The 25921-nt window shown below is 38.3% G+C and overlaps 2 protein-coding genes across 6 annotated transcripts; one reads left to right on the top strand and one right to left on the bottom strand.

Annotated features, from left to right (window-relative positions):
- Nucleotides 1–3911: 3911 nt before the first annotated feature.
- LOC147308561 (uncharacterized) lies at nucleotides 3912–13419 on the top strand. 5 transcript variants are annotated; one of them, XR_015125976.1, is made up of 14 exons: nucleotides 3912–4220; nucleotides 4409–4471; nucleotides 6314–6739; nucleotides 6946–7006; nucleotides 7586–7721; nucleotides 7945–8040; nucleotides 8268–8560; nucleotides 8847–9070; nucleotides 9354–9554; nucleotides 9669–9858; nucleotides 10111–10226; nucleotides 10930–11033; nucleotides 11119–11228; nucleotides 11309–11854. XR_015125976.1 is itself a non-coding variant. In XM_086271227.1 (12 exons), exons 1-12 carry the CDS (start codon nucleotides 4119–4121, stop codon nucleotides 13394–13396), a joined length of 2127 nt encoding a protein of 708 aa, XP_086127353.1. In that variant the 5' UTR covers nucleotides 3912–4118; the 3' UTR covers nucleotides 13397–13419. The 5 variants fall into 5 exon arrangements, 2 of the variants coding, with proteins under 2 accessions (XP_086127353.1, XP_086127352.1); XR_015125975.1 differs by having other exon boundaries at nucleotides 11119–11854; XR_015125974.1 differs by having other exon boundaries at nucleotides 10930–11228.
- Nucleotides 13420–13596: 177 nt separating this feature from the next.
- Nucleotides 13597–16028, bottom strand: LOC147308560 (uncharacterized). The gene is made up of 3 exons (XM_086271228.1): nucleotides 15807–16028; nucleotides 15556–15618; nucleotides 13597–15204 (listed from the first exon to the last, which is right to left on the bottom strand). Exons 1-3 carry the CDS (start codon nucleotides 15906–15908, stop codon nucleotides 14095–14097), a joined length of 1275 nt encoding a protein of 424 aa, XP_086127354.1. The 5' UTR covers nucleotides 15909–16028; the 3' UTR covers nucleotides 13597–14094.
- Nucleotides 16029–25921: the final 9893 nt, after the last annotated feature.

The following is a 25921-nucleotide window of genomic DNA, read 5'->3' as shown; positions in this document are numbered from 1 at the left end:
AGGGGGGACACACTGGGTGAAGGGGGTGCAGCACTGGAGGGGTCCTTGTGATCTTAAAGGGCCACTTTTTCGGACTCTCGGCACTTCTTTTCACACGGTGAGGGGAAACCATCGCTTGCCATTCCGTTTTTTTTTTACACACCGACGAGATCGTATCATCTCACCAAGTCCTCTTTTCACGATACACACACGCACACACACTCCTCCCAGAGATATTTTTGTGTCATTTGTAATCCGAGAGTCGGCGTGTGTGTGTGTGTGTGTGTGTGTATTTAGCTGTTTACAAAGCCCTTCACTCCTGCTCTTTCCTGTCTCTCGATGGCCACCATTTCAATTTAACTGGTCTGAAAACAGAAAAAAAAAAACAGAAACCAAAAAAATATATATAAAAGAAACCTTCCATCTGCTGTCGACACATGATGCACATTGGTGATCCTCCCCCGCCCCCCCCTCTTCGCTGGTCCCTCTTTCCAGGGTAGCATTACAACAAGGCAGGCATGTGTAGACAGTTCATCTTGATATACCTCAAATCTTGACTGTAAAATTTAATGTAGTGAAACAATAAGGACAATGTTTAGCAATGAGCGTGACATTAAAGTCACAACAAAATGATTGTTTGGGGGGTTTTATTTATAATTTCTATGAAACAAAGTGTGGAGCTTAAACTGGTTTTTGGTTTGACAGCTTTCCAGTTTTTTATTTGTTTCTTTTAAATTGTGTGCAGATTTGAACCGAGTCCTTTTTTTAGACTGAAAGAAGGGGCATGACATGGGTGTAGAAAAGTGCATAAGGGATAAATAAAGAGGCAATGACACAATACACATGCAGCAAAAGAAAAGAAGAAATCAACAAATAACAACACATCAAAGACAGAATGATTTCTGTTTTGCATCATTTTCTTTTTGTTCGTTTGTGTTTGAAAATTGTTTCCTATGTGTGTTGAAGTGATTCACATATTAAAACAAAAAGAACGAACCAAAGCACCTCTGTCATTTAGGAGTGGGACGAGCGATTCTTTTTATGCATGGATCCTATATTAGTGTATATAACCTGCGGGATGATCTGTTCCTCCACAGGTGGAGGTAAGGGGGAGAAACTGGGGGGGAAACAAACGAAAGACAAACAAACAAAAAAAGCTGGGTTTTGGTTTTCAAGTACATTCTTTTACCCTTGTGTGTTTTATGTGCTGTTTGTGTATTTGTATAAAATATGTATATTTGTATGTCTTTGAGATTCATTACTGTGTGTTTCCCCCTGTTGTTGTAACCTTTCCCTTTGTGTCCAGTAGTCCCTGCACTTCCATCTCTATATATCTTCGTTTCATACCACAGCCGCGAGTGTGAGTGTGGAGTTTCTCTGCTTTATTTTTCTGCATTTAATCTAAATTTGATCACCCTGGCTGTTTGTCTGCTTTAGGAAACAGTCGAAGCTGAAACAAATGGACAGCCAGGCAGCTGAAATACGCTTCCTTCCAGTGTTTTAAAATGGCGTCATTTGCTTTTTCCTTCAGTCAGACCTTAGAGATCTTGAAGCCCCAGTGTCGATGTTCTCTCCCTCTTCCCTTACCAATCAATCAATCAGAGCCAAGTGTCTTTGTGATGGTAGAGACAATCAATTTCAAATAGAACGGAGACAAAAAAAAGAGGAAAGATGAAGGGAGAGAGAAAGAGAGCGATGGAGGAGGGCAGAGAAACTGACTGCACAAGAGAGATGGGAGCAGAGGGGGAGTGATACTTTCATTCCTTGTGTGTGTGTGTGTGTGTGTGTGTGTGTGTGTGTGCATGATCACCTTTAACCTCTGCAGAGTGACCTTTACGGTGGGGGTCGAGGCACCTTGGACCCTCCCCCGGCAATGAGGGAGCTAGTGGTGGGGATCTGACTTGTTAAGTGGACATCTAATCGAAGATGTTGATCAAATGCCTGCACACATGTGCACAGATGCATGCGACCATCAAGCAGAGAGCCTTTCCTCTGATCCTGATCTCAGTGATACAGTAAGGGTGGTGTCAGTCATGTGGGTCTGCCTTCAGTTTTTGGAGGAAGAATCAAGTAATAACTCGAGCAAATAATACACAAGGTGAAAACCAGTGTTGGTAAATTGTGTGTTTTGACGAAAACAAATAAAGAACGAAGCAATTGGATGACTGATTTTCTACTTTTGTGTGATGCTTTTTACTATCTACTGTGGTACTCTGCTGCCACCTGGTGGCTCAAGAATGGTCGTGTTTGTTAGAAAATGTTTGATCAGAAACCAGGAGGGTCCTCAATTTACAGCTTCTCTCTACTCAGGTCAAATATCTCTAAATTCTTATTCTCCAGAGTTCAACCATCACCCCCTTTGTTTATTTATTTTTTACACTTATAGTAAATAAGGATTTAAATGTAAACAGGTAAGTTTAAAAAGTGCCCACAAAAACTGGAGATGGAGCTGGAGATGGCAGAGTTAAAGCCGTTGGGAGCGATGGAGAAGATTAGAAATGAGTATATCAGAAGGTTTGGGGACAAAATTAGAGGCAAGGCTGAGATGGTTTGAACATGTGCAGAAGAAGGATAGTGGATATACTGGACAAAGGATGTTCAGTGTGGAGCTGCTAGGCAGGAGGACAAGAGGAAGACCTCAGAGGAAGTCCATGGATGTAGTGAAAAAGGACATTAGAGGAAGATGATTGTCTCTGGCGACCCCTAAAGGCAGCAGCTGGAGGAAGAAGAGGAAGAACTCCCTGACTTTGTTGTATTGATTTTCTAAATTAATTTAAACATGCTGACATCTAAAATATTTAAACTTGTATAAAGTCCAAGATAAATATTATAAGATAAATATTTAAAAAAAATTAAAGCTAACAGTGCATATATATAATAAGGGTTTGTTTCCATCCGTGCTCAGTTTCAGGTCTCCAGAAGTTGAGTCATCCATCCTTAAAATAAACTACCCGATGATGATATCACATCAAAGCTAAGATTTGCTTCACTGCACATGATTCAAAATTGAGTTTTTCTTGTGGAAAATCTAGACTGAGCCCATCCAAATAAGTAAATGTACATAAATAAAAAAAAAAAAAAAAAACAGAAGGTGATGTTTTTCTGAATCTTTGTCAATGATGGGAATAACGGCCTTACAAGTAACTGAATTACAAGTTACTAATGGCGTTACTTTTTTCAGTAACGAGTAATCTAACTAATTACTATTCCTATCGTTACAACGGCGTTACTAACAAGAAAATGCGGTGTGGTCTATGGGGCGCCGTTTGTAAACTGAAACATGCCGAAATTAACAGCAACATTTTTCCACATTTAGCTCTAAATCTTACAAAAACATGTTTTTTCGAGTCATTTTTTACAACATTTAGTAAAATATTTGTAACTTTTCATATTTAAAACAGGATTTTAAATGTTAAATCTAAATGCTAAATGTTAAATCTAAATGTTAAATGTTAAATCTAAATGCTAAATGTTAAATGTAAATATTATATTTAAATGTAAATGTTAAATGTTAAATGTAAATATTATATTTAAATGTAAATGTTAAATGTTAAATCTAAATGTTATATATAAATCTAAATGTTAAATGTTAAATGTAAATATTATATATAAATCTAAATGTTAAATGTTAAATCTAAATGTTATATATAAATCTAAATGTTAAATGTTAAATCTAAATATTATATATAAATCTAAATGTTAAATGTTAAATCTAAATGTTAAATGTTAAATCTAAATATTATATATAAATCTAAATGTTAAATGTTAAATCTAAATGTTAAATGTTAAATCTAAATGTTATATATAAATCTAAATGTTAAATGTTAAATCTAAATGTTATATATAAATCTAAATGTTAAATGTTAAATCTAAATATTATATATAAATCTAAATGTTAAATGTTAAATCTAAATATTATATATAAATCTAAATGTTAAATGTTAAATCTAAATGTTACGGGAAACTAAATATTTAGCTAATATGCAAATTTATTGTACGGGTCAACGGAAATACCAAAATAAAAGCTTCAAGAAAACCTCCCGCGCTAAAGTGTGCCGGTCGCGGTCAGGTTCTGTGTTTGCGCTCCTCTTACGGTCACTTTTGACTGCCATGAGCTGCTTCGACTATTCCCTACCAGCATGTCCAGCGATTTAGCTGAAAACATTGGAAGAGCCGTTTTGTCGGCCATCCAACGATTCAGCGGTAATGCACCCTCGACCTCACAAACGCCGCAGCACTTGGTAAGTTTATTGTATAGCATTTTGGACGGGTTGATAGCAGTGTTAGCAAAACTAGCAAAGCTAAATTACTTAGCTAGTCCTCAATTATTTCATTTGGTAGGCAGCAGACAGAGATCGAACATCATACAACTCTATTTATTTATTTGGTAGGTAGGTAACAGTCGTTCTTGATGTAAATGTTTCCTTAGGAATCCAGCAATGCACCTGGACCAAGTAGACCTGCCGTCTCCACTGGGATACCATACTGCTCGGTAGGCCTTCTTACACATATCATTTAATTCATTTATCATGAAATTTCCCCTTGTGGGACTAATAAAGTATGTTATCTTATCTTAGCTGACTGGTTTTGATATACAGTCAGGTTCATAAGTAGTTGGATACAGACACATTTTCTAATGTTGCTTCTGTACATTACCAGAATGAATTAAAAATGAAACTACTCCAATGCAGTTGAAGTGCAGACTTTAAGTTTTAATTCAGTGGGTTGGACTAAATGAATGCATAAAAATGTGAGAGGGAAAAATTAATTTGTAAACACAATCCTATCATTTCAGAGGCTCTAAAGTAATTAGACAAATAACTGAAAATAAAATGATAATTTCTATTACTTTATTCAAAACCCTTTGTTGGCAATGACAGCCTGAAGTCTTGAAGTCATGGACACCACCAGATGCTGGCATTCCTCCTTACTAAGGCTCTGCCAGGCCTTTACTGCATTGGCTTTCAGTTGCTGTTTGTTTGTGGGCCTTTCTGTCCTAAATTTAGTCTTCAACAACTGAAATGTATGCTCAATTGGGTTAAAATCCAGTGACTGACTTGGCCATTCAAGAATATTCTATTTCTTTACTTTATTAAAGTCATGGGGTGCTTGGACTGTATGTTTTGGGTCATCTTCCATCTTTATTATTAAATGCTGCCCAATCAATGTGACTACTTTTAGCTGGACTTAAGCAGACAAGTATGTCTCTGAACACATTCAGCTGCTTCAGTCCCGTGTCACATATTCAGTAAACACTACCAGTGCCACTGGCAGCCATGCACGCCCAAACCATCACACTGCCTCTGCCATGTTTTACAGATGATGTGGTATGCTTTGGATCATGAGTCGTTCCACCCATCTCCATACTTTTTTCTTGCCATCATTCTGGTAGAGGTTGATCTTGGTTTTATCTGTCCAAAGAATGTTTTTCCAAAATTTAGCTGGCTTTTACTAGATGTTTTTTTTTTTTTTTTTTTTTTTTTTTTTTTGTTAAGTCCATTCTAGCCTTTCTATTCTTGAGGCTTATGAGTGGCTTGCACCTTGCAGTGAACCCTCTGTATTAGGGCTGTTCGATATGACGATATGAAAACATCTATCATTTCATATTATACGCTATCATTTGTTCTGTGGTGTCGCAAAATAAATTTTACGTCAATATTTTTCATCGTTTTGATGGTCACTGTAGTGGCTGTATTAATTTCTTTTCTTTTTTCTGTTATGTTCTCTTTGACCGCATGTTGCCTGTTCACAGTAAAATTTTCAAAATGCAAACACTACGTCTCAAATCAATTCCAGGCCTTTTATCTGCTTAATTGGTAATGACATCATCATTTTAATATGGATACCCTAAATTAAAGCTTAGTCTGCACATCATGTCCATGATATAATTTTGATTGGAATATGTTTCAGTAAACGGGCAACAAAATAAAACTTGTTAGGGTCCAAATACACACTGACCTAATTGCAGGCCTTTGCTACTCTAATTGAGTGCTCAAAGCACTTTATACAACAGATCTCATTTACCCATTCACATGCACAGATTAATACAAGCACTTTTTCTGTCCAACATTCGCACACAGTCATAGTCGGATAAACTCATTGGGAGCTCTAGATTAGAGCACCTGGGAACTGAATCACCAACTTGACCAACAATCACCAAATGCTAATCTACAAGATACAAAAGGTTCAGTTTTCTGTGTAATGGGTAGACAATAGTAAGATGGTCTGAGTCTACAGTTTGTTTGTTTGTTTTTAATGAACAGATAACAGAAACCTTACGGATGTATTGTAATGCATAGGTGTCTATCTGTATCTGTGTTTGAATTCATTTCAGGTTCCTCTTCCATCAGTTCCTCAAGCTCATGCTACGCGCTCACATTTTGTGAGAAAAAACAAGACCTGCAAACACTATACAAAAGATGTTGTGTGCTTGCCCTTGTCTTCAGCATCAACGTTTCTCATACCGAGAGGAGATTCACGAGCAAAACTAGCACAAGATGGCCTTATTGGGAAGATCTCCTTTACATCTGACTGGTCTGAAGCACAACTTAGAGAAGAAATAGCAGCAATCTTCAGAAGAACATTTGCACTGTCAACTGGCCAGACATTCCCTTTTGAGTATTTGAGTACAATTAGAGGATGTAAACGACTAATGAAACCAAATGTTTCTAGCAGTTTTCTTTGGGGTGGCCAAGAAGTTGGCTCGATTTGTTCCACCACCTGCCTCTATATAATGGCAGGGATACAAAAACCTGCACAGGTAAACATTTTATATTGCAGTGCAGAAATATTTATTGTCTAAAAAGTGAGTCTGTTCCCTTAACATAATTTTATTAATTGTATTAATTAATATTGCAGTTTCAGCAGGTGTAAACAGTTTTTAGTGCAGCCATGTGCCTCTGTGTTACCAGTGATTTGGTGCAACTGTATTTGATTTTATGTAGAACATGCTTTCTTTTCCCTCAGGAGGAACCAGAAGAGCTGTCTGATAGTGACTTTGAAAGTCCAGTCTGCCGGAGAAGACGAGGTATGTGATGTGAATGAAAACCTAGTGAGGTTCTAAGCTCGATGACCAGTTAGATTTTGTTACTGCAGTGCGTAATAATTCCTGGGGGGTTTGTTTGATGAGAGCATCGTTAATTTGTCCGATTGGGGCGATCGTGGCTCGAGAGTTGGGAGTTTGCCTTGTAATCGGAAGGTTGCCGGTTCGAGCCCCGGCTCGGACAGTCTCGGTCGTTGTGTCCTTGGGCAAGACACTTCACCTACCGCCTACTGGTGTTGGCCCGAAGGGCCGATGGCGCGATATGGCAGCCTCGCCTCTGTCAGTCTGCCCCAGGGCAGCTGTGGCTACAACTGTAGCTTGCCTTCACCAGTGTGTGAATGGGTGGATGACTGGGTGTGTAAAGCGCTTTGGGGTCCTTAGGGGGGACTAGTAAAAGTGCTATACAAATACAGGCCATTTACCATTTTAATGTTTACGAATTATCACAGGTGATTACAGCCAAGGAGGAATATGTGCCCAACTTTCACTTAAACTAATATAAGGATATATAAAGGCTGTTAACATTATGAAGCAAGTCATGCTGACCTTCTTTCCTTTGTTCAGTGCATCATGCGTTGTCTACAACACCAGGTGAAAGTGAGGCCAAGCATCAGGAAACAGAGAGCTGCATTCAAGAGAGTGAAAATGAGGGACAGGCAGAGGGACAGCAGATGTTTCCATATAATGTGGCAGAATTTGTGTAAGCTGTTGTCTAGGGGTTAAAGAAATCCTTCATTTTAGATGTTGTTTAGGATATTGTTTTGATGCAAGTTTCCAATTTGCATGTTTGGGGTTTTTTTGCTGAATGACTGCAACTTTAGGATTTACATTTAATTTTTTTTTTTTTTTTTTTAATGATGTAGTGTGAGAAATTCTTCAAGGCTGACATGTTTTATGATTTCTAATATCTCTTATCTACTTAGCCCTATTTTTCTGGAGGAAGATGAAGCTCTTGAAGAGGCAATTCAGCGTAGCCTCCTAGAAGAGTCTGATAGACAGAGTGAAGTTCATATTTCAAGGTAAGATTTGAAAGTAACCTTTGATAATTGAATATTTTATTTGCATCTTTACTTGCATCATTTTTTTGCAGTTACACAATTACAAAGGTAATTGCTCATTTCTGACTAATTTAATATGGACTATCACAACATAATTATATGTTGTAACTCTGTGCACTTGAGTCAAATGTACAGCAAATTTCCATTTTTCCCCAAGATCTGTTTGTCATTGTCCCTTTTTTATATAGGTCTTTTAAGAAGCTCAGCAAAGAAGAAATTGAAGGTCTTCTTAGAGCTCATAGTGAGAAAGTCATTACACCAGGAACAAGACAACTCCATATCAGTCGAGCCAATGTGTGGTCGACTGCTTTGCGTCAGTTCAAGAGACCCAAGTTTGCAGAAAGCTGTGAGATGCTTTATGTCACATTTGCAAGCGATGAACATGATACAGAGGAAGATGCTGCTGACCTTGGGGGGCCAAGGCGGGAGTTTTTCCGTTTACTGGTGAAGGCCATCTTTCAGGACAGTGGTGCTTTTGAAGGTAATAGGATTTCACAGTCAAACTAACTAACTTACTTACTTACTCAAGGCCTAAAGGCTTGTTGACGACACTCGTTTTTATAATGTTACAAACGCAACAACCACCTGATCTGAACATTGTTTGACAGAACATTAACAAGTTAATAAATGACTACAGATAATAAATCTGTTATGTTCTGTGTGTCTGAAACAGTAAAAAAAAAAAAGTAATACATTTTTGTCTGTCAATCTCAAGATATCAGTTTGGGGTCTGTACAGAATATACTTTTTTGTGTGTTATTTTTCAGCTACACCAAATGGATGCACACTGAAATTTAACATCCTACACTTGCAAAATGGAGTATATCGAACCATTGGCAGGATGTTGTCCACGATAATAGTGCAAGGTGGAGAAGCACCTGCCTTTTTCTCTCCACATGTAGTAGACTACATTGTGTCAGGAGACATTCTTCAAGTACACCTAACACCGGATGATATAGGTGACCCTGAGTTAAGAGAGAATCTGAAAAAGGTGAATTGCAATATTATAACAAGAATATTGTAATATTTCCTATATTCACAAGTCTTCTGGTCTTCTTTTATAATATATAATAAATACACTTTTGGTTATTAGAGGCAATTCCATGTATTATATTTTCAATTTGTTTCCTTTTTGTTAAAAAAAAAATATTGGTGAAATACAGCCAAATAAACCAAAACAAAAACGTTTCGAGTCCAATTAAAATGAACCATCTGCAGTATTTGTGTACACTGGTAAAAAACAAACATTTAAAGTGTTTTTCTTAAATATTTAGGTTGTAAATGCAACAACTCAACATGATTTGGAGGAAGCAGTCAGCTGCTGCGACTCATGGCGATATCAAGTTGAAGGTCTTCCACTCACAGTCACCATGGCCAATAAAGATCTGTTTGTGAAAAATGCAGCTCTATACCTTGCAGTTCTGCAACGGCAAAGCTGTTTCGATCAACTAACTGATGGCTTGTCCTACTATGGAGTGAGAGTTATATTTTTTCTGTATCAATTGGTCATTATTTTATAATCATTTAGAGTGAGCTACTTTTTATATTTAAAACTGGAATTTAACCATTATTTAAACTTTTCTGTCTAGATTTTATCACTCCTGAGAGAGAACCCCAGTTTGCGTGTTCTGCTTGACCTATCGGGGGAGGACAAAGATCTGACAGCCAGTTTAATTGCTGGGGTTCTCAGGCCAAGCTATTCTGTCCTTGGGAGCAACAGAAGAGTTAGAGAGGAGCTGATGGTGGTCAAATTTCGGGAATTTCTCCAGTGTGTCGAAAGTAAGCAGAAATTCACATAATGTAGTCTGGCCATGAAACAATTCGGGACACTAAAGTAAAACTTTGTCTTTTTATGTCACATGCGCGCACACAAAACAGGAATAAAGATGTATGATAGCTTACAACTGACAAGCAAGGCAAAGACAGAACCTCTGTATTTTTTATAAAAACATTAGCCATCATTTAGTTGTTAGCTCAAGCTTTAACTATTTTAGTGTCCCCAGGTTAATGGTGGTTTTTCTTTGTTTTTAGATGAAGAGCTGAGAGACTCACTTGGAGAAAGGACTCTTACCAAGGATGAAGAGGCATTTGTGAAGGCTTTGAGGCCTGGGCCCTATTTCAGGAAGCCGGTTTAGTGGAAAAACTGAGTAAGTATACCCTGAGTTAACGAAAACTCTGGGTTTTCGGTTTCACAAAGCGAGTTCAGCTGAAGCCTGAGTGAGTCACTATGACGACACACGCCGTGAAGCTAACCTGCCCCCTAGCAGGTTTACTACAACTAACCCTGACTGTCTCCGCCTCTTTGTCGGAAACCTGACAGGAAGTGTCGGACATGGCGTGCCACTTCCTTGAAGAGCCAGTAGATCGTGAAGCCCAAATTCTCTGCAGAGCTCACCGCCGGGAGAGAGTGATCAGAGCGCGTTTGGACATTTTATCATTTCCTGATGATTTTCTGTGCGAACATTACCGTTTCTCAGCACAATCTATAAGTTATGTGAATAACATCCTCAGGCCATATATTACGCATGTGACACATCGCGGACATTCTCTCAGTTCATTACATATTATTTGTATTGCACTTCGGTTTTTTGCAAACGGGAGCTTTCTGTATAATATTGGTGACGCTGAGCACGTTTCCAAGGCTACAGTCTGTCGGGCAGTCAGGAATGTTACAGTTGCACTGAAACGTCTCCTGTACTCGTTTGTGGTGTTCCCCGGTCATAGACCCACAAGATTTATCAAAGAGGGATGCCACAAAATTGCAGGTATCAGGATGACCAAAACTTAATTTATGATGTGGTGATACTTGGACTACTACTTAAATTGTACATTTATTTTCACGGTTCCCAGGCGTGATTGGCTGTACAGATGGCACTCACATTCCAATCATTGCTCCTTCAGTAAATGAAGGAGACTATGTGAACAGGAAGTCTTTCCACAGCATTAATGTGCAGGTACATAGTTCCCTGTAGCATTTCAAACTAACAAATCATTTCATTATAGTAATGGATGCTAATTTGTGTTCTCTGCACTGTGAAGATCATATATGATGCTGCCAACATTATCACAAATGTGGAAGCCAAGCGGCCAGGCTCTGTCCATGACTCACAAATATTCCGTGAATGTACACTGAGCACAATTTGGACATGGTGAGTTGAGAATACTTTAAAATATATAAAGACCAATTGCTTCAGGGACATTTGAACTGAAGTGTATCCTTCTGTCTTAGGAGAGTTCACTGGCTACTTGCTTGGTGATAGGGGGTATCCATGTTTACCCTATTTGCTTACCCCTTACCCTGACCCTGAACCGGGCCCACAGCAGCGATATAATCTGGCTAATTGCAGGACAAGAGCCAGAATTGAAATGACTATCGGAATGCTTAAGGCCCGGTTCCAGTGCCTGCAAAGACTCAGGGTCACCCCAGAAAGGGCATGTGACATTATTGTGGCATGTGTGATTCTTCACAACATTGCCACAATTAGAGGAGAACACTGTCCTTCTGAACCAAACATCAGCAGTGATCCAAACCATGAACATCCTGACCCTCCCACGGACATACAAGATGGAAGCGCAGTCAGAGACACCATATGTCACAATCATTTCTTTTGACCCATCACCTCAACATGTTGAAAGAAGAATAAACAGATTTTTTGTTCAACTGGCTTTATTGGTCGCCTGTGTTTCCTGTACACAAAGTATTAAAAGATGTAAACCTCATAAAGTGTCTCTGTTGCTTCCTCCTCTGTAACAGCTGTCAATGTTTCTTCATTATTTTCCTGTAGTAAAGAAATAAACAACATTGCTGTTCTACTGTAAACTCATATAATCTGTGGAGTATTACTCACAACTGCATGTTGGTCTGGCTCAACAGGAGGCTGCACCAGATGCAGTACACTATCACCATCAACTGATAGAATATGAGGTTTATACAGGTCACTTATAACTTACAAGGGACCAAATGGCAATTAACAAACATACCAATCACCTTACACTTCATTGTCATTATGCTCTCAAAGACAACCAAGACTGAGGGAAGGCAAAATCAGTCGGAAAATTACTTCACTACAAAATAATTCATTATGGTGAAGAGTTTATCAGATGAATGAGTGGCACTGCAAAGGTGACTGTGAAGAAAGGATGTATGCACATCATGTATTATTTTGAATTTACCCCCTATGTCGGCACTTGTGTCTTGCGGGGTTATTGACTCAGAGGATGTCCCCGCAGAGATGCCTTCGGCCACAGGGCGCCCACTGTTTTGGCTGAGGGCCAACTGCTCAGCCTCTGTGTAGTGGTGGTGGAGGACCCCCACCTGTTTTTCGGGCCTCCGCTTTTTTTCTGTTGGCTATAACGGGCCACATTTGAGCATACAGAGTAAGCAAATATGTACTTGTAATGTGCTCAGATAATTTCAATAAGTGCTTACAGAAAGGAAATTAATGTAGCCTCTAACTGCAATTGATTTACATGGGACAAACTGACCAAGCACTGTGGCTCATAATACAATACCTGTTTGGACTATATTTTTATATTTCATTTTTACTTGCTGCCAGGCACGTTTGGGGCCTGTTGGGTTGCACCTGCGCTCACATCACATCACAAAATAAAATGTATAAAATAACAAATAAAATAACATATGATAAAATAACGTGTTAAATGGGTGGAAATCCCTAGATCAATGTTTATATTAACACTCACGCATTGACTCTATCGGTTATGTTTTGCCATGCATGCTCCCTGTCTTTTGCAGCTGTGGCTGTGTTACTTTTTTCCGCGGAATTTGTATGTTATCGGCATATGCTGCCATCAGAATTTCGGCCTCAAGCGCTGTGACATACATTGACCGCGCCTTCTTTCCCTCCGTCTCCATGGTGACTCGCTTAATCTGTGCTCCGCTTATCAGGGCTTTATGTATCCTCGTCCGCGCGCTTCACTTGGGGTTAAAGCAACTCCGCGTTGACTGAACATTGTTATCAGCCTTTCTGAAACCGAATATTCCGAGTTGGACAGTTCGGGGTTACTCAACCGTGAGTGTCGTTTTTCACTCTGAGTTTTCTAAACCGGCTTCCTGAAACAGGGCCCTGGTCACATCTTGGCTTTTGCCACCGGGAGCAGCAAGGTTCCAGCCATAGGTTTTCAACCAGCTCCTAAAATAACATTCATTCACGATGAAAGCAAACATCTCCCGATTGCACACACATGTGCAAATGAGCTTCAGCTTTTTGTGAATGAAACAACAATGGCTGATGATGATGCTTTTCATTACTGCTTCTTAGTAGCACTCATGAATGGAGCTTTATTCAGCACCATCTAAACATGTTCCAAAAAAAGTGAATTTAAAATGGTGGGTTTGTTAACTCTAATCCTGTTCATTAATTGTAGTTTCAAGTAACTTTGCTTCATACAAGATAGTTGAAATAAATTCTGACTGCATTTAATGTTGAAATGTAATAATTTTCAAAGCTTCAATAGATTTATAAAAATGCTAACTCTGTATTTTCAACGACAAATCAATAAAGTCACTGGTGTAATACAATAATTTTATTAAGCTTTTCTTTTTTAAACAAGGACACTTCAAAACAGTTTATGCACAGAGTATACTAAACATGCTTTGTAGAACAAGCCAGGATTACTTAGACATCTAACAGCAACATTTATTAAGACTATTGCAACTTTACAATGATTAAAACAATACTGTAGATAATCTTGTGAATTGATTTAAAGACTGACTGTTCCGTGTTGATAATTTTCACTGTTATACTGTATTACAGTGTGAATTTGATCTTCAATCTGAATAACTGGTTTTACCCATAAACTAAAAGTGGTTGTAGCCTTCTGAATAGCCTATGAGTCACTGTCAGTCATTAACTCTGAGTCCTTATGTGGCAGGAGGCATCACTGCTAGAGGGGAGGGGCTTCTGCAGTAGTACAAAAACTGCATTTGCTGTACAGCATTTAAGAATATTAAGTGTCATCACTCTTTAGAACATCACTGGTATCCTGTGGTTGAGGTCACACATTTACAAGTTTGTTAAAAATATACTGCTGTGTTCGTTGAAACAATGTTTTACCATTATTGTTGTCTTCTTCAAAAGGGTGAATGCTTGTATATAGCTCTTGTAAATCGCTGTCATTTAATGGGACAAACCTACTTTCAGAGTTTGACAAGGAGGGTATGGAGACCTCTGCTGTAGAAAGTTCTGGGTTGTGACGATGAGACACATGAGTTCCGCAGGCAAAAAGCTGGATGGGAGTTCTATTACCTTCAGTGGAAACAGAGTGATTGTTATATCCAGCTTTGAATTCCTTCAAAGTGCGGTTGATTCGTGGTAGAAACACATAATGAAGGCAAAATAGGTCTGTTGCATTTTCTAAGTCTAGGATACCAAGTGATTCCAATTCATAAAATATAGGTGCATAAATGCGGCTACAGTTGTTGTTTAAGTCTCGGTTGAAACGCTCAATCCTCTGGTTGTGCACAGAACTTCCCATTAAGACAGAGCTTTCACCCCTGCTTGCTCGCATGTCCTCCCAAATCTGAGCATTCTCTCCGTGATCAGTCCTGATATGCAGGGGTCTGCCAAATTGTCCAACAGCTGCAGTAAAGAGGGCTTTCACAGTCTCAGCTCGATTATTGCTGGAGCACTGAAGAAACATCAACATCCTGCTGTATCCATCTATTGCACCATGAACAACAAACTTCCAACGAATCAGTTTGTGATTTCCATCTATGTGCCATATGAAATTTGGATGAGGCACAGAATATACTCGCCGAGCAACTGCAGTTCTTCTCCTGGATAGAACACCAGCCGAGTCCACCCTCCGCAGTGACTTTCTTACGCGCCATCTTTGAACCACTATGTTTTTGGAACGCAGATGACCCATCAGCATCACTTCTCCAACATTTGGATGTTCAGTTTTTATTTGGGACACTATCTGATCTAACTCATGGTCACTGATTACATTGAATTTTGACTCTGAGATATTATAGTCTTGCAGTAACTTATACAGAGTGGGCCTGGAGATGGAAAGGATAGATGCAGCTTCAGTAAAAGATGTTTTCAGGGAAAGAACATTTTCCAATTCCTCTTTGGAAATCTGAAGCCTTCCTTGGTAATCATCCTAGAACACGGCACAGAAAATCTCAATGAGCACAATTCTATAACAAAAGATGGGTAATTTGAGGCAATTGTACTGTGACAGATTAGCTAGAGTAATATTTTATCAATAGTTTTAAAATATGAAAGTGAGCAATCAAAAGACACTTCACAGCAAAAACAGTAATAAAATATGACGTAAAACTTGTGAATGTTGTTGGTGGTGATGTGACACTGCTAGTGATGGACCCCTAAGAAGATGAAATGTATGTAGAATCAGAATCATTACTTTGACAGGATTTAATTTAAGGTGACATATTACACCAAAGAAAAAACAAAAATTAGTCAGCTAAATGATATGTGTAAGAAGGCCTACCGAGCAGTATGGTATCCCAGTGGAGACGGCAGGTCTACTTGGTCCAGGTGCATTGCTGGATTCCTAAGGAAACATTTACATCAAGAACGACTGTTACCTACCTACCAAATAAATAAATAGAGTTGTATGATGTTCGATCTCTGTCTGCTGCCTACCAAATGAAATAATTGAGGACTAGCTAAGTAATTTAGCTTTGCTAGTTTTGCTAACACTGCTATCAACCCGTCCAAAATGCTATACAATAAACTTACCAAGTGCTGCGGCGTTTGTGAGGTCGAGGGTGCATTACCGCTGAATCGTTGGATGGCCGACAAAACGGCTCTTCCAATGTTTTCAGCTAAATCGCTGGACATGCTGGTAGGGAATAGTCGAAGCAGCTCATGGCAGTCAAAAGTGACCGTAAGAGGAGCGCAAACACAGAACCTGACCGCGACCGGCACACTTTAGCGCGGGAGGTTTTCTTGAAGCTTTTATTTTGGCATTTCCGTTGACCCGTACAATAAATTTGCATATTAGCTAAATATTTAGTTTCCCGTAACATTTAGATTTAACATTTAACATTTAGATTTATATATAACATTTAGATTTAACATTTAACATTTAGATTTATATATAACATTTAGATTTAACATTTAACATTTAGATTTATATATAACATTTAGATTTAACATTTAACATTTAGATTTATATATAATATTTAGATTTAACATTTAACATTTAGATTTATATATAATATTTAGATTTAACATTTAACATTTAGATTTATATATAACATTTAGATTTAACATTTAACATTTAGATTTATATATAACATTTAGATTTAACATTTAACATTTAGATTTATATATAATATTTACATTTAACATTTAACATTTACATTTAAATATAATATTTACATTTAACATTTACATTTAAATATAATATTTACATTTAACATTTAGCATTTAGATTTAACATTTAAAATCCTGTTTTAAATATGAAAAGTTACAAATATTATACTAAATGTTGTAAAAAATGACTCGAAAAAACATGTTTTTGTAAGATTTAGAGCTAAATGTGGAAAAATGTTGCTGTTAATTTCGGCATGTTTCAGTTTACAAACGGCGCCCATAGTGGTCGCGTTACTATTTTTTAACAAACAGACGGTTGAAGCTGTCTTCAGTTTACCGTAATCTGGGCGCTACAGCTTTAAGCAGCTGCTCACGCCTGCGGACGGCAATCACTTTCTGCCTGAAGATCACTTTTTGGCACAACACCTGGAACTAGGGGGCAAAGCAATCGCATGAGTGCTGCTGTTTGACTGAGGAAGAATAAAGTAGTCGTCGTTAGCCAATCACACGACCACTTTAAGATGACAAAGCAAAAGGGTGAGATATACCAGTTTTTAAATTGTGTTTTTCCTCAATAGTTTCCTCATGTTTGCTGTCTAAGGACAGCGCTAGCAAACGCTCTCTGCTTATGACCAAAAAATTAAAAACAAACGAAACAAAACAAAAAACAGCCTGTTCGTTTTGGTAGAAAAATGCACCATGTTGACCAATCAAAAAATGATATGGCAACATGATATTTGGTTGTTTAGGAAGTGGAGGAAGTTTTAGGAGTGACAGCGAGAGAAAGAGAGAGAGAGAGAGAGAGAGAGAGAGAGAGAGAGAGAGAGAGATAAAGACAGCAGAAAGAGAGAGAGCGAGTTTTGAGATGTGAGATATTTGTGACGTTTAGCGTGTTTGGGGTGTGTAGTGAATGTGTTGTCTTATGTAGTTAGTGTAGTGTGTAGTGTTGTGGATAGTTTTGTGTTCTGTGTCAGAACAATGAGGCGACTGCTGTCTCCAGGTAGAAACAGGAGTGATACACCTGCTGCTGTCAGACCTGCAGGTATCAGGCTGTGATGTTCTCCTTTATAGTGGATAGAAATAATTTTTTTGGAGTGGCACAAATAATTTGTGTGGCATCTTATTGAATGCAGAACAGCTGACACGTGAGGTTGTGCTGAAAAGAATGATACCAAACAAAGTAAATAGTTTTTAAAGGTGAAATGTAGAGGAAACATCAAAAGTAGTCAAAAATGGCCAATTATACCCTGGACCCCAGAGGGTTGAACCTTTCTTTCTTTCTTTTCTTTTTTTTTTAAAAGTAAAGCAATAGTTACTTTTCAAGTTATTAATTACTTTTAGAATCTTGTAACTCAGTTACTAACTCAGTTACTTTTTTGAAGAAGTAACTAGTAACTATAATTAATTACTTTTTCAAAGTAACTTGCCCAACACTGATCTTTGTTAACAAGGGTAAGTACAGACTAATTATAATAAGTAGCTCTGCGGTCTTTTATCAACAAAGACTTTTAAAAAAAGTACAACATAAACACTTTTTTTCTAAAAAAAAAAAGGTCTCCTGGATAATTGTTTAATTTCTGAGAATGAACCTGGTTAATTTTGGAAAGTTATTATTTTACTCATTGGTTGTGGGTATTTACATAATTGCTTTTTTAAGTGTGTGTAATTTATTTGTTCAATCTAAAACACATTAGGTCTCCAGAATTAATAACACCTTATGTTTGAGTGTTCCTGGAGCTGTGGTGCTAAATCTTGAGAGAAGCCTTTGGCTGTCAGAGTGTCACATTAATGCTCACAAACCTAACGTACAACTGCACAATCAGACATGCTTTGTAATTTTACCTCCATGTGTCATACAGTGGTTTTTAAATTAAACAGTCAAGATGTGACTGAAGTGCACAGTTTCAGCTTTAACTCGAAGGCTTTAACAAAACTTTGCTTTCACGACTTATAATTGTTATTATTAAACTATAGGAATTTCTATTCATGTTTAGTCTCCTATTTTCAGCTGCTCAAAAGTAGCCGGACAAACCAATGAACATTTTTACAATGACTGAAGTCCTGAAACCATGGACATTACCAGATGTTGTGTTTCCTCCTTCTCGTTCTTGTGTGTAACCAGTGGTTTGGACCTCGCTCTAAATTTTTGTGAAGGTGTCTCTTAATTGTAGACTAACTATAGATACTACTACCTTCTCCAGAGAGCTCTTTACTTGGTTAGATATTGTGAAGTTGATTTTAACCATGCCGTCATACATGTTAGTTATCCTCTGAGCCAAGCTGGTCAGTGCGTTCTTTCTTTTAAAGAATGAATCACATTGTTGATTTGGCTGCTTCTAAAGGTTTTGCTTTCTCTCCAAAAGGTTTTTGGTTTGATAGTCTGATGATGGCCTTCTTCACTTGTACAGACGTCTCTTTGAGCCCTTTAAACCAGATGTTTGAAAGCCTTAATTAATCATGAAATAATAGGATAACAGGCCTAACTATCATCAATTGTCAAGATAATTTTGAACTTCTGAAAATTGGGAACTGAAAATAGAAATGGCTGTAACTCATTTACTACGGTACTTTAGGTAAAGCTCTTAAATTAAAGCTAAAAGTCTGCACTTCAATCACATCTTGGTTTCAATTGAAATCCTCTCTGGTGGTGTACAGAGTAAAAATAACAATGACTGTTCAAAAACATATGGACTTAATTGTAGTTCTGAAGATCTACAAACGTGTGTAATGTTTGGTTCAACGTGGTGACATAAGCTTGTGTATTACTGGGCCATTCTATAATTAGAGTCCACAATATATCTTTTTGAAATATCAATTTCAAGCTATGATCAACTTTTAATAAAAAAATTAAATAAATAAAAATAAAAAAGGGTTCCATCATTACAATACACTACACTCGAATTAGTATTAGCTTTTTTGCGTGGTTCAATTTGCTAAATGTCATGTTTTACTACTCATAATTATTATTCAGATGCATGTTTTTTGTGTATTATTTTCATTATTATTTGTTCAAAAATAACCATTAAAACATGAAAACATTGTTTTAGAATAGAATAGAATAGAATAGAATAGAATAGCCTTTTACTGTCATTGTATATGAACAATGAAAATGTGGATTATTCACTTTCTTCGTGACCAAGAAATTTCTGTAATGTCTATTACTCAGCAATAGTTTGCCTCAAAGTCACATAAGCATCAAATGATTTCAGCCCCTTATGTGGAGCAAATTTAAAATAGGGGAGACCGGGGATAGTTGTAACATTTTTGACATTTCTGTCTGTAACTTGGAGGTCTTTTAAGGTAGTGGATTCAAAATGTAATGCAAAGTATTTACATGTCTCTGCTATTAAATAGTGCAGCTATTTTCTCTGCAGCACAATTACCCATTGCATGGTATGGTCTCAAACACGAAGAGTGAAATGTTACAATTAACCCCATAGTCTGGGTTAGTTGTAACATATCCTGGGGTGAAATGTAACACAATGAAATAAGGGTACTAACAAAATATTAACGTGTAATCTTTGTTTATTCAACACATGAATGCACTTAGAGCCATTTATGTAGCTGTGTGTGTGTGTGACAGAATGCAGAAATCTAGCTTTTGAACATATTCCAGCCCCCCAAAAAAGACAAATTATGGAATTTTCTGCAACTGAATATTTCATTAACTTTGGTTGGTCTTCCTTGAGTTTGGCCTCATTGGCTCAGTGGGCATTATAACCTACAACTCTTGCACCAATTTTGAACATAACAATGAAGCTGAAAAAATGTAGTTGTGCACCAGCATCGCAATTCCATTACTTTTTATCATGGCTTACCTTGGTGTGGTTTGCAAAGTGCTTCAGAAAGATGAGGAAATCTGTTTCTTGCACCCATCCTGATTTATTTCCACTACCAGTACTTCCTACTGGTCCATCTCTGACACAGTGGTCTGCATAATGTATGTGTGGGGAACACAAACAGTGGAGGAATTGTGTTGCCAATGGCATTAACCGCATATACAAATGCGACCAGTGAACCTCTCTCTGCTGATGTCGTTGCCCCAACTTGTTTAATATAAGTTAAAGTAATAGTGTGGCAAGTTGTAACATCTGCATTATTGTTACAACTAACCCAGACTGTTGCTGTTACAACTGACCCAGACTCCTATAGCCATGAACTAGCTAACATTACAGCCAACGGCTAAAACATTAGCACTAAAGACCTACACAGAATATATCCCCATAGACATACAAATAACATAATTTAAGTTTGATGAGTTTAACTGCAAAGCAGATAATGCGATTACAAATTGAAATAAAGTAGAAAAACTTACTTTTTGGCATACAAATTACTTTTTTCATGTTAAATTGTCTGTGTTCGACAAAATCTGCTGATTTTTCACATGTGATAGCAGAACTGAATTGGGCATGCACAGGATGAGTCACATCATTTGAAACTTAGCCCTGATTGGAGAAATTGAAAGTGTTACAACTGACCCACGTTACAACTATCCCCGGTCTCCCCTACAGTGTGTTGAGTTTCTTCTTCTCTTCTTTGACATTTCTTCAGTGTGACTGCATCCACAGAGAGAGAGGGTTCACTGCTCATCAACTGTGACACCAACATGTTGTGTACTTGCTTTAGATGTTAGTTTGACAGAAATGTAGAGACTTTTTATTTAAATGTGAGTTGATTAAGACCATTAGCACATAGGAATTAGCACAAGGGATCAAAATGAAAGAAATGCCAACCATGTTACCTGGAACACAGCTGACAGGTTATCAGGGAATAGTATGACTGTTGTCATACTTTATTCCTACATTTAGTGTTTTTCATTAAAAATAATACATCACCTATTATAAAACCTTTAAAAATTATAATTTCATAGTAATTCACTGGATACTTTTAGAAAGGATTAATGTAGCTGATCTAAACTGTAGTTCATAGTCTAGGTACAGCATTTATATTACACTGAGTGAATAATTACAGTAAACTTCACTACCTGATTAAAGGAGCATTTGTGTTCCATCTGTATTATCTTCAGCAATATATCAACAAAGCAATTATTTCATGAAACATGGCTCATTTTGATATGATTCAGTGGTTTAATGAGGTGGCTTCCTGCTGACATTTGCACAATCTGATCCACAACTGCAAAGTGCTCCTTTAAATCATTACATTCATACTCCGTGTTTATAGAAACACAGAAAATGAAAACGTCTTTATTCTTTAATTTTTCTCCTAAAACAACCTGTGATTTTTGTGTGATCAATCTTATAACTGTTGGCTAAACGGCAATAAAATTGATAAGGTAGATTTCTAGAGGGGGGAATAGTATATAATGTTATAAAACCCTCTAAATTCAGTTGATATCAGCTCTCAGAAATCCATCATCAAGCCCAAACTTCATATTTTCAAAACCTCCAAAATGAATGCGTCATTCACGTCTTCTACGACTAAGATTCTCTGTAACCAGATATTAAATGTTCATTTTATTTAAATATTTCAAAAATTGTCAGAGCTTCAGCTTGACAGTTAAAGGATTTTGAACACTACTCGGGTGTGTTTTGGAGATAACTTGCTTGCTTAGTAAAAATAACACTGTTTTCTTCACATTTTTGGCTGATATGAATTCTAACCCTCGCTATAGAATCACTCTGACCAGCCTCAGACTCTAATGTGACACACACAAAACAGGGAGGCACACAGGATTCAGTCGAGTCACATCATGCTTTTATGACGAAAAAGGAGCTCATTTACAAGACAGACGGTATATAAAACATACATTTAAATTAAAAAAGAAGTCATATGTGTTCTATAGACAAATACATTATTGTCTTATCCTTCCCTTTGAGACCAAGCAGCCATGGGACTGAGCAAAACATGGGCGATCCCCGGAGAGAAGAAACAGCCGATAAATCCTATTTTACTATACCTACACTATTTACAGTTCAACAGTCATTTTCCTCTGTCAGACATGGCAAGGAGGTCTACAGATTGGATGACATGATATGGCTAATAGATCTAATATGTACAGTTCCTGTTCTTCTTCTCCAAGGATCCACTTGCTATGGCACAAAATTTACATGCTAGAAATATTCACGTACACTCAGACGCTCAAGAAGCCGGAGAGGATCAGAGTCCAGGTTTGGTATTGATTGTATAACAGTCTCTTTGACATTAATGATTGATCGTTTTAACGCCATTCGACCTGATAAGCTGCTGTTTTTACGTTGGCTCTGCATTTAGTTGGAGCTCTCGGCACCCATTCCTAGGTTTCAGCGGTCAGCGACAATCACGCGAAAGAGGAACAAATATCAAAGAGTGATGGATGGAAAATGTTCTGAGATACTCAACGAGGTCAGTGCCAGGCTGATAGATAGATAGATAGATAGATAGATAGATAGATAGATAGATAGATAGATAGATACCTTAAGTATCAGTATTATTTTACCTGTTTGTATTGAATCAGAGCGCACCAAGAAATGCAGAGCTATACCAAATGAAAGCTTCCTCTAAAGAGTGGGAGAGGCAACAGAGCGTTTTATTACCCCAGACCTGGAAAAAAAAAAGCATAAAAGCTGGCACCATCTCGTTTTAAGAGGAAATCATTACAACAACAAAAAAGAGGTGTAGAAACCTAGGAATGAGTGCCAACCAGGTCTATGAGAGCTCTGTATGCCTCCTCCTACTCCAGAGAGACTTTGAGAGAGTGACAAGATTCAAGATAGATCAATGAAAGTATGCCATTAACAATCCTGTCCCCACACAGCATGATTGATCAGTCCCACCACCCTGCTTGGAATATCAATAGCTTTATCAACAGCTTACACATCAGAGCAGATCATCTGTTTGAAGATAGATATGTGTAAAAGTACAATCATCCCAAGTAAACAAATGCTTCTTTATATATATATTCGTGAATGCCGGTGACTCTTTGCCCCCTGGCTTTAACTTGTACCAGATTAAAACACACGTTAGTCGTTTCAGCCAGTCCCATGGCCAGCAACGATGGCACCCATGGCTATCTGTACAAGTGTAGGTGAGAGTTTGGCAAGACCAATCACTGTATATAAAAGGCATGCATAGATTTAATCTGCTAAGACCACAAGAAAGAAATTTGTTTTTTTTTTCTTCTCTAGAGAGTAGCTGATCTTTTGCTGAGCAGCACTTAATCATATACAGAGAAAGAATAATGCTGTGAAGTTTTCTGGGGGGAGGGTTTGGTGAGACTGGTGGTGGGGGTTTAAGTGTGTAATCTCCAGACTTAGAGCAGTTTGCTTTTTGATGAGATGGAGGCCTCTCCTGCTCCCACTGCAGGCAGAAACACACCCAGTGCCAAGACAGGGGTCACGCTATGGCTATAAGGAAATCAGTGAAGCACTGACTTATGAAGCTAACAGTCAATTTTCTCGCTTACCTGCTTGAGACCCCGAGCTGTTGCTTTGGTACAACAGTCATCAGGATTTGTTTCCTATACTCACAGTGACCACTGGGGGTCAGTATTGTCACACAGAAGGAAATGGAGGTGATTTTGTTTGTGTGTGTGTGTGTCTGTTGGGGGGTGGGTGGGGGTCTGGTCAAGGTTAAGATGAAGCATTTGTCTGTCTGAGGTGCTCTAAAGTGTTTCAGCAAAGCTCTGCAGCATGCTCACTTATATCAGGCGACAGCGATTGTTTGCATCACCGCCTCTTTGCCTGAGAAACTCATCACAGGTCATATCTCTGTCTGACACTGATGCTGTTAAACAGCTAAAAGTCTATTTGCATGACACTCTGTCTGAGAGGCCCGTTATGGAAATGGGACTAATAAGCCAAGTAATCACCCAATCAAGCCAGGCTCGCTCCTCTGTCATCCTATTACTGCTCGTCTCAGCTCTGATAAATCTCAAGTCTAATCCAATCAAAACCAGCAGCTGTAGGACGCGGAGCAAGAGATGGATTTATTTAGAGCTAACATGGAATCAGAAATGACAGGAGACAAAAATGTAGAAATGTAGTCCTGAAGATACGACTAATATGGTTCTTTTGATGTTGTTGTGGCCAAAATTGTAAGAAAACCGCTTAAAGCGTTTAAAGGAAAGCTTCCCTCAGTGTGCTAATGGAATGGAAACAATGGGACACACACCAAAAAACCCAAATATGAATAATTCAGGCTTGACGCCACGACTGTGGTGTGTGTCCAAAGGGTTTTTTTCGTCTTGTTTTGTTGTGGGTCTTTGAAGAGTTTCCTCAGTGGAAGGTACGCTAACGGTGAGGTTGCTTCTGCTCCTGCTGTAAATGGGACGTCTAGACTACGGTGTACCAACCGCAGGCAAGGACAAACCAGCGGAGGGAGCGGGGGATATCTCAGCCTACTTTCTCAAGAATCGTGGCAGAGGAGATGAATCAAGCTCGCCTCCACTGGTATCTACAAACACAGAGAGTCTGTCAGTCAGAGTCAGGCAGGCAGCGGCTCAGCTGCAAAGCTGTGTTGTGTGCTGCAGCCTTTTTGAGGAGAGCTGCTGAGGATTTTTTTTTTGGAGAAGTGTCTTTTTTTTAATCAGTTTAGCATACCAATAAAACCTTTGAAAGCAAACCTCTGCTAGGAAATTTAAGATGCAGGACATTTTTTTTAACAGCATCTAGCTTGAAGCAAGCTTTTGGAGCTTGAATAGACACAAGTGCTTCGTTCCAACCCCGATCAGCTGGAGGTGTCAGGTTTTTAATGAATGGACTACCTCCTTGTCAAGATGACTCAGTGTACCTCAGTAGGCAGAAAGCGAGCGTATAGGCGTTTAGTCACGGCTCTGCAACAACCCAACCTCTTTTCTGCATTTGCAAGTTAAATTGTGTCAAGATATCATCAAGAGAAAGTACGTACAGTACAGTTCACAGAGTTTCACACGCAGAGAAAGATCCCAGAGTGGCACTGTGCAGAGAGGGAAAAGTTCCAGACATTTTTATTTTAAGGAATGGGTGTGTGAAAAATGAGAACCAGTGTTTTTTTTTTGTTATTTTGTTTGTTTGTTTTGATTTTCAGGGAACCTGGGTCACCCCTTCCTTTCATCTTTTGTCTCCAATGATCTAATCACTGCTCCGTGTTTGATGGTATCACGAGGAGCAACACATCATAAGACAACAACACTTACTCACCAGTCACAGTGAACACGTGTCTACTACCGCACAACCATATTCCAGCCTAATACTGTGAACAGGGACAACGAGGAGATGAAGAAAGAAGACGGGGGCGGGGGACGGGAGAGGGGGCCACGAGGACGGTAAAGAGGGAAGAAGGAGAAGAAGGTCAAAAAATGAAAACACACCATCTACGCTTACAATTTGAAATCGATGTTTACACAATAACACCATCCACAATCGCTACGCACATTCTCACTGTCATCTAAACCTAAGTTTGCACTGAGAAGTACCGGGGGATGGAAACACAGAAGGAAGGGCTGAGGGAGAAGAGATATCCACGAAGGCAACATCCTGTTCTCAACACCACCAGAGCCAAAATGGCTGCAGACCCTGTCAAAGACACTGTTAAAAAAAAAAAACAGGCTAATTTGTTCA

The sequence above is a fragment of the Aulonocara sp. 'chitande type north' Nkhata Bay genome, linkage group LG18 (genome assembly GCF_057382095.1).
Source record: "Aulonocara sp. 'chitande type north' Nkhata Bay isolate Kocher_YH1m ecotype deep benthic linkage group LG18, A_spYH_male_GT1.1, whole genome shotgun sequence".
NCBI lineage: Eukaryota > Metazoa > Chordata > Actinopteri > Cichliformes > Cichlidae > Aulonocara > Aulonocara sp. 'chitande type north' Nkhata Bay.
Note: the sequence above shows the minus strand (reverse complement) of the source record. Positions and strands in the feature narration are given on the sequence as shown.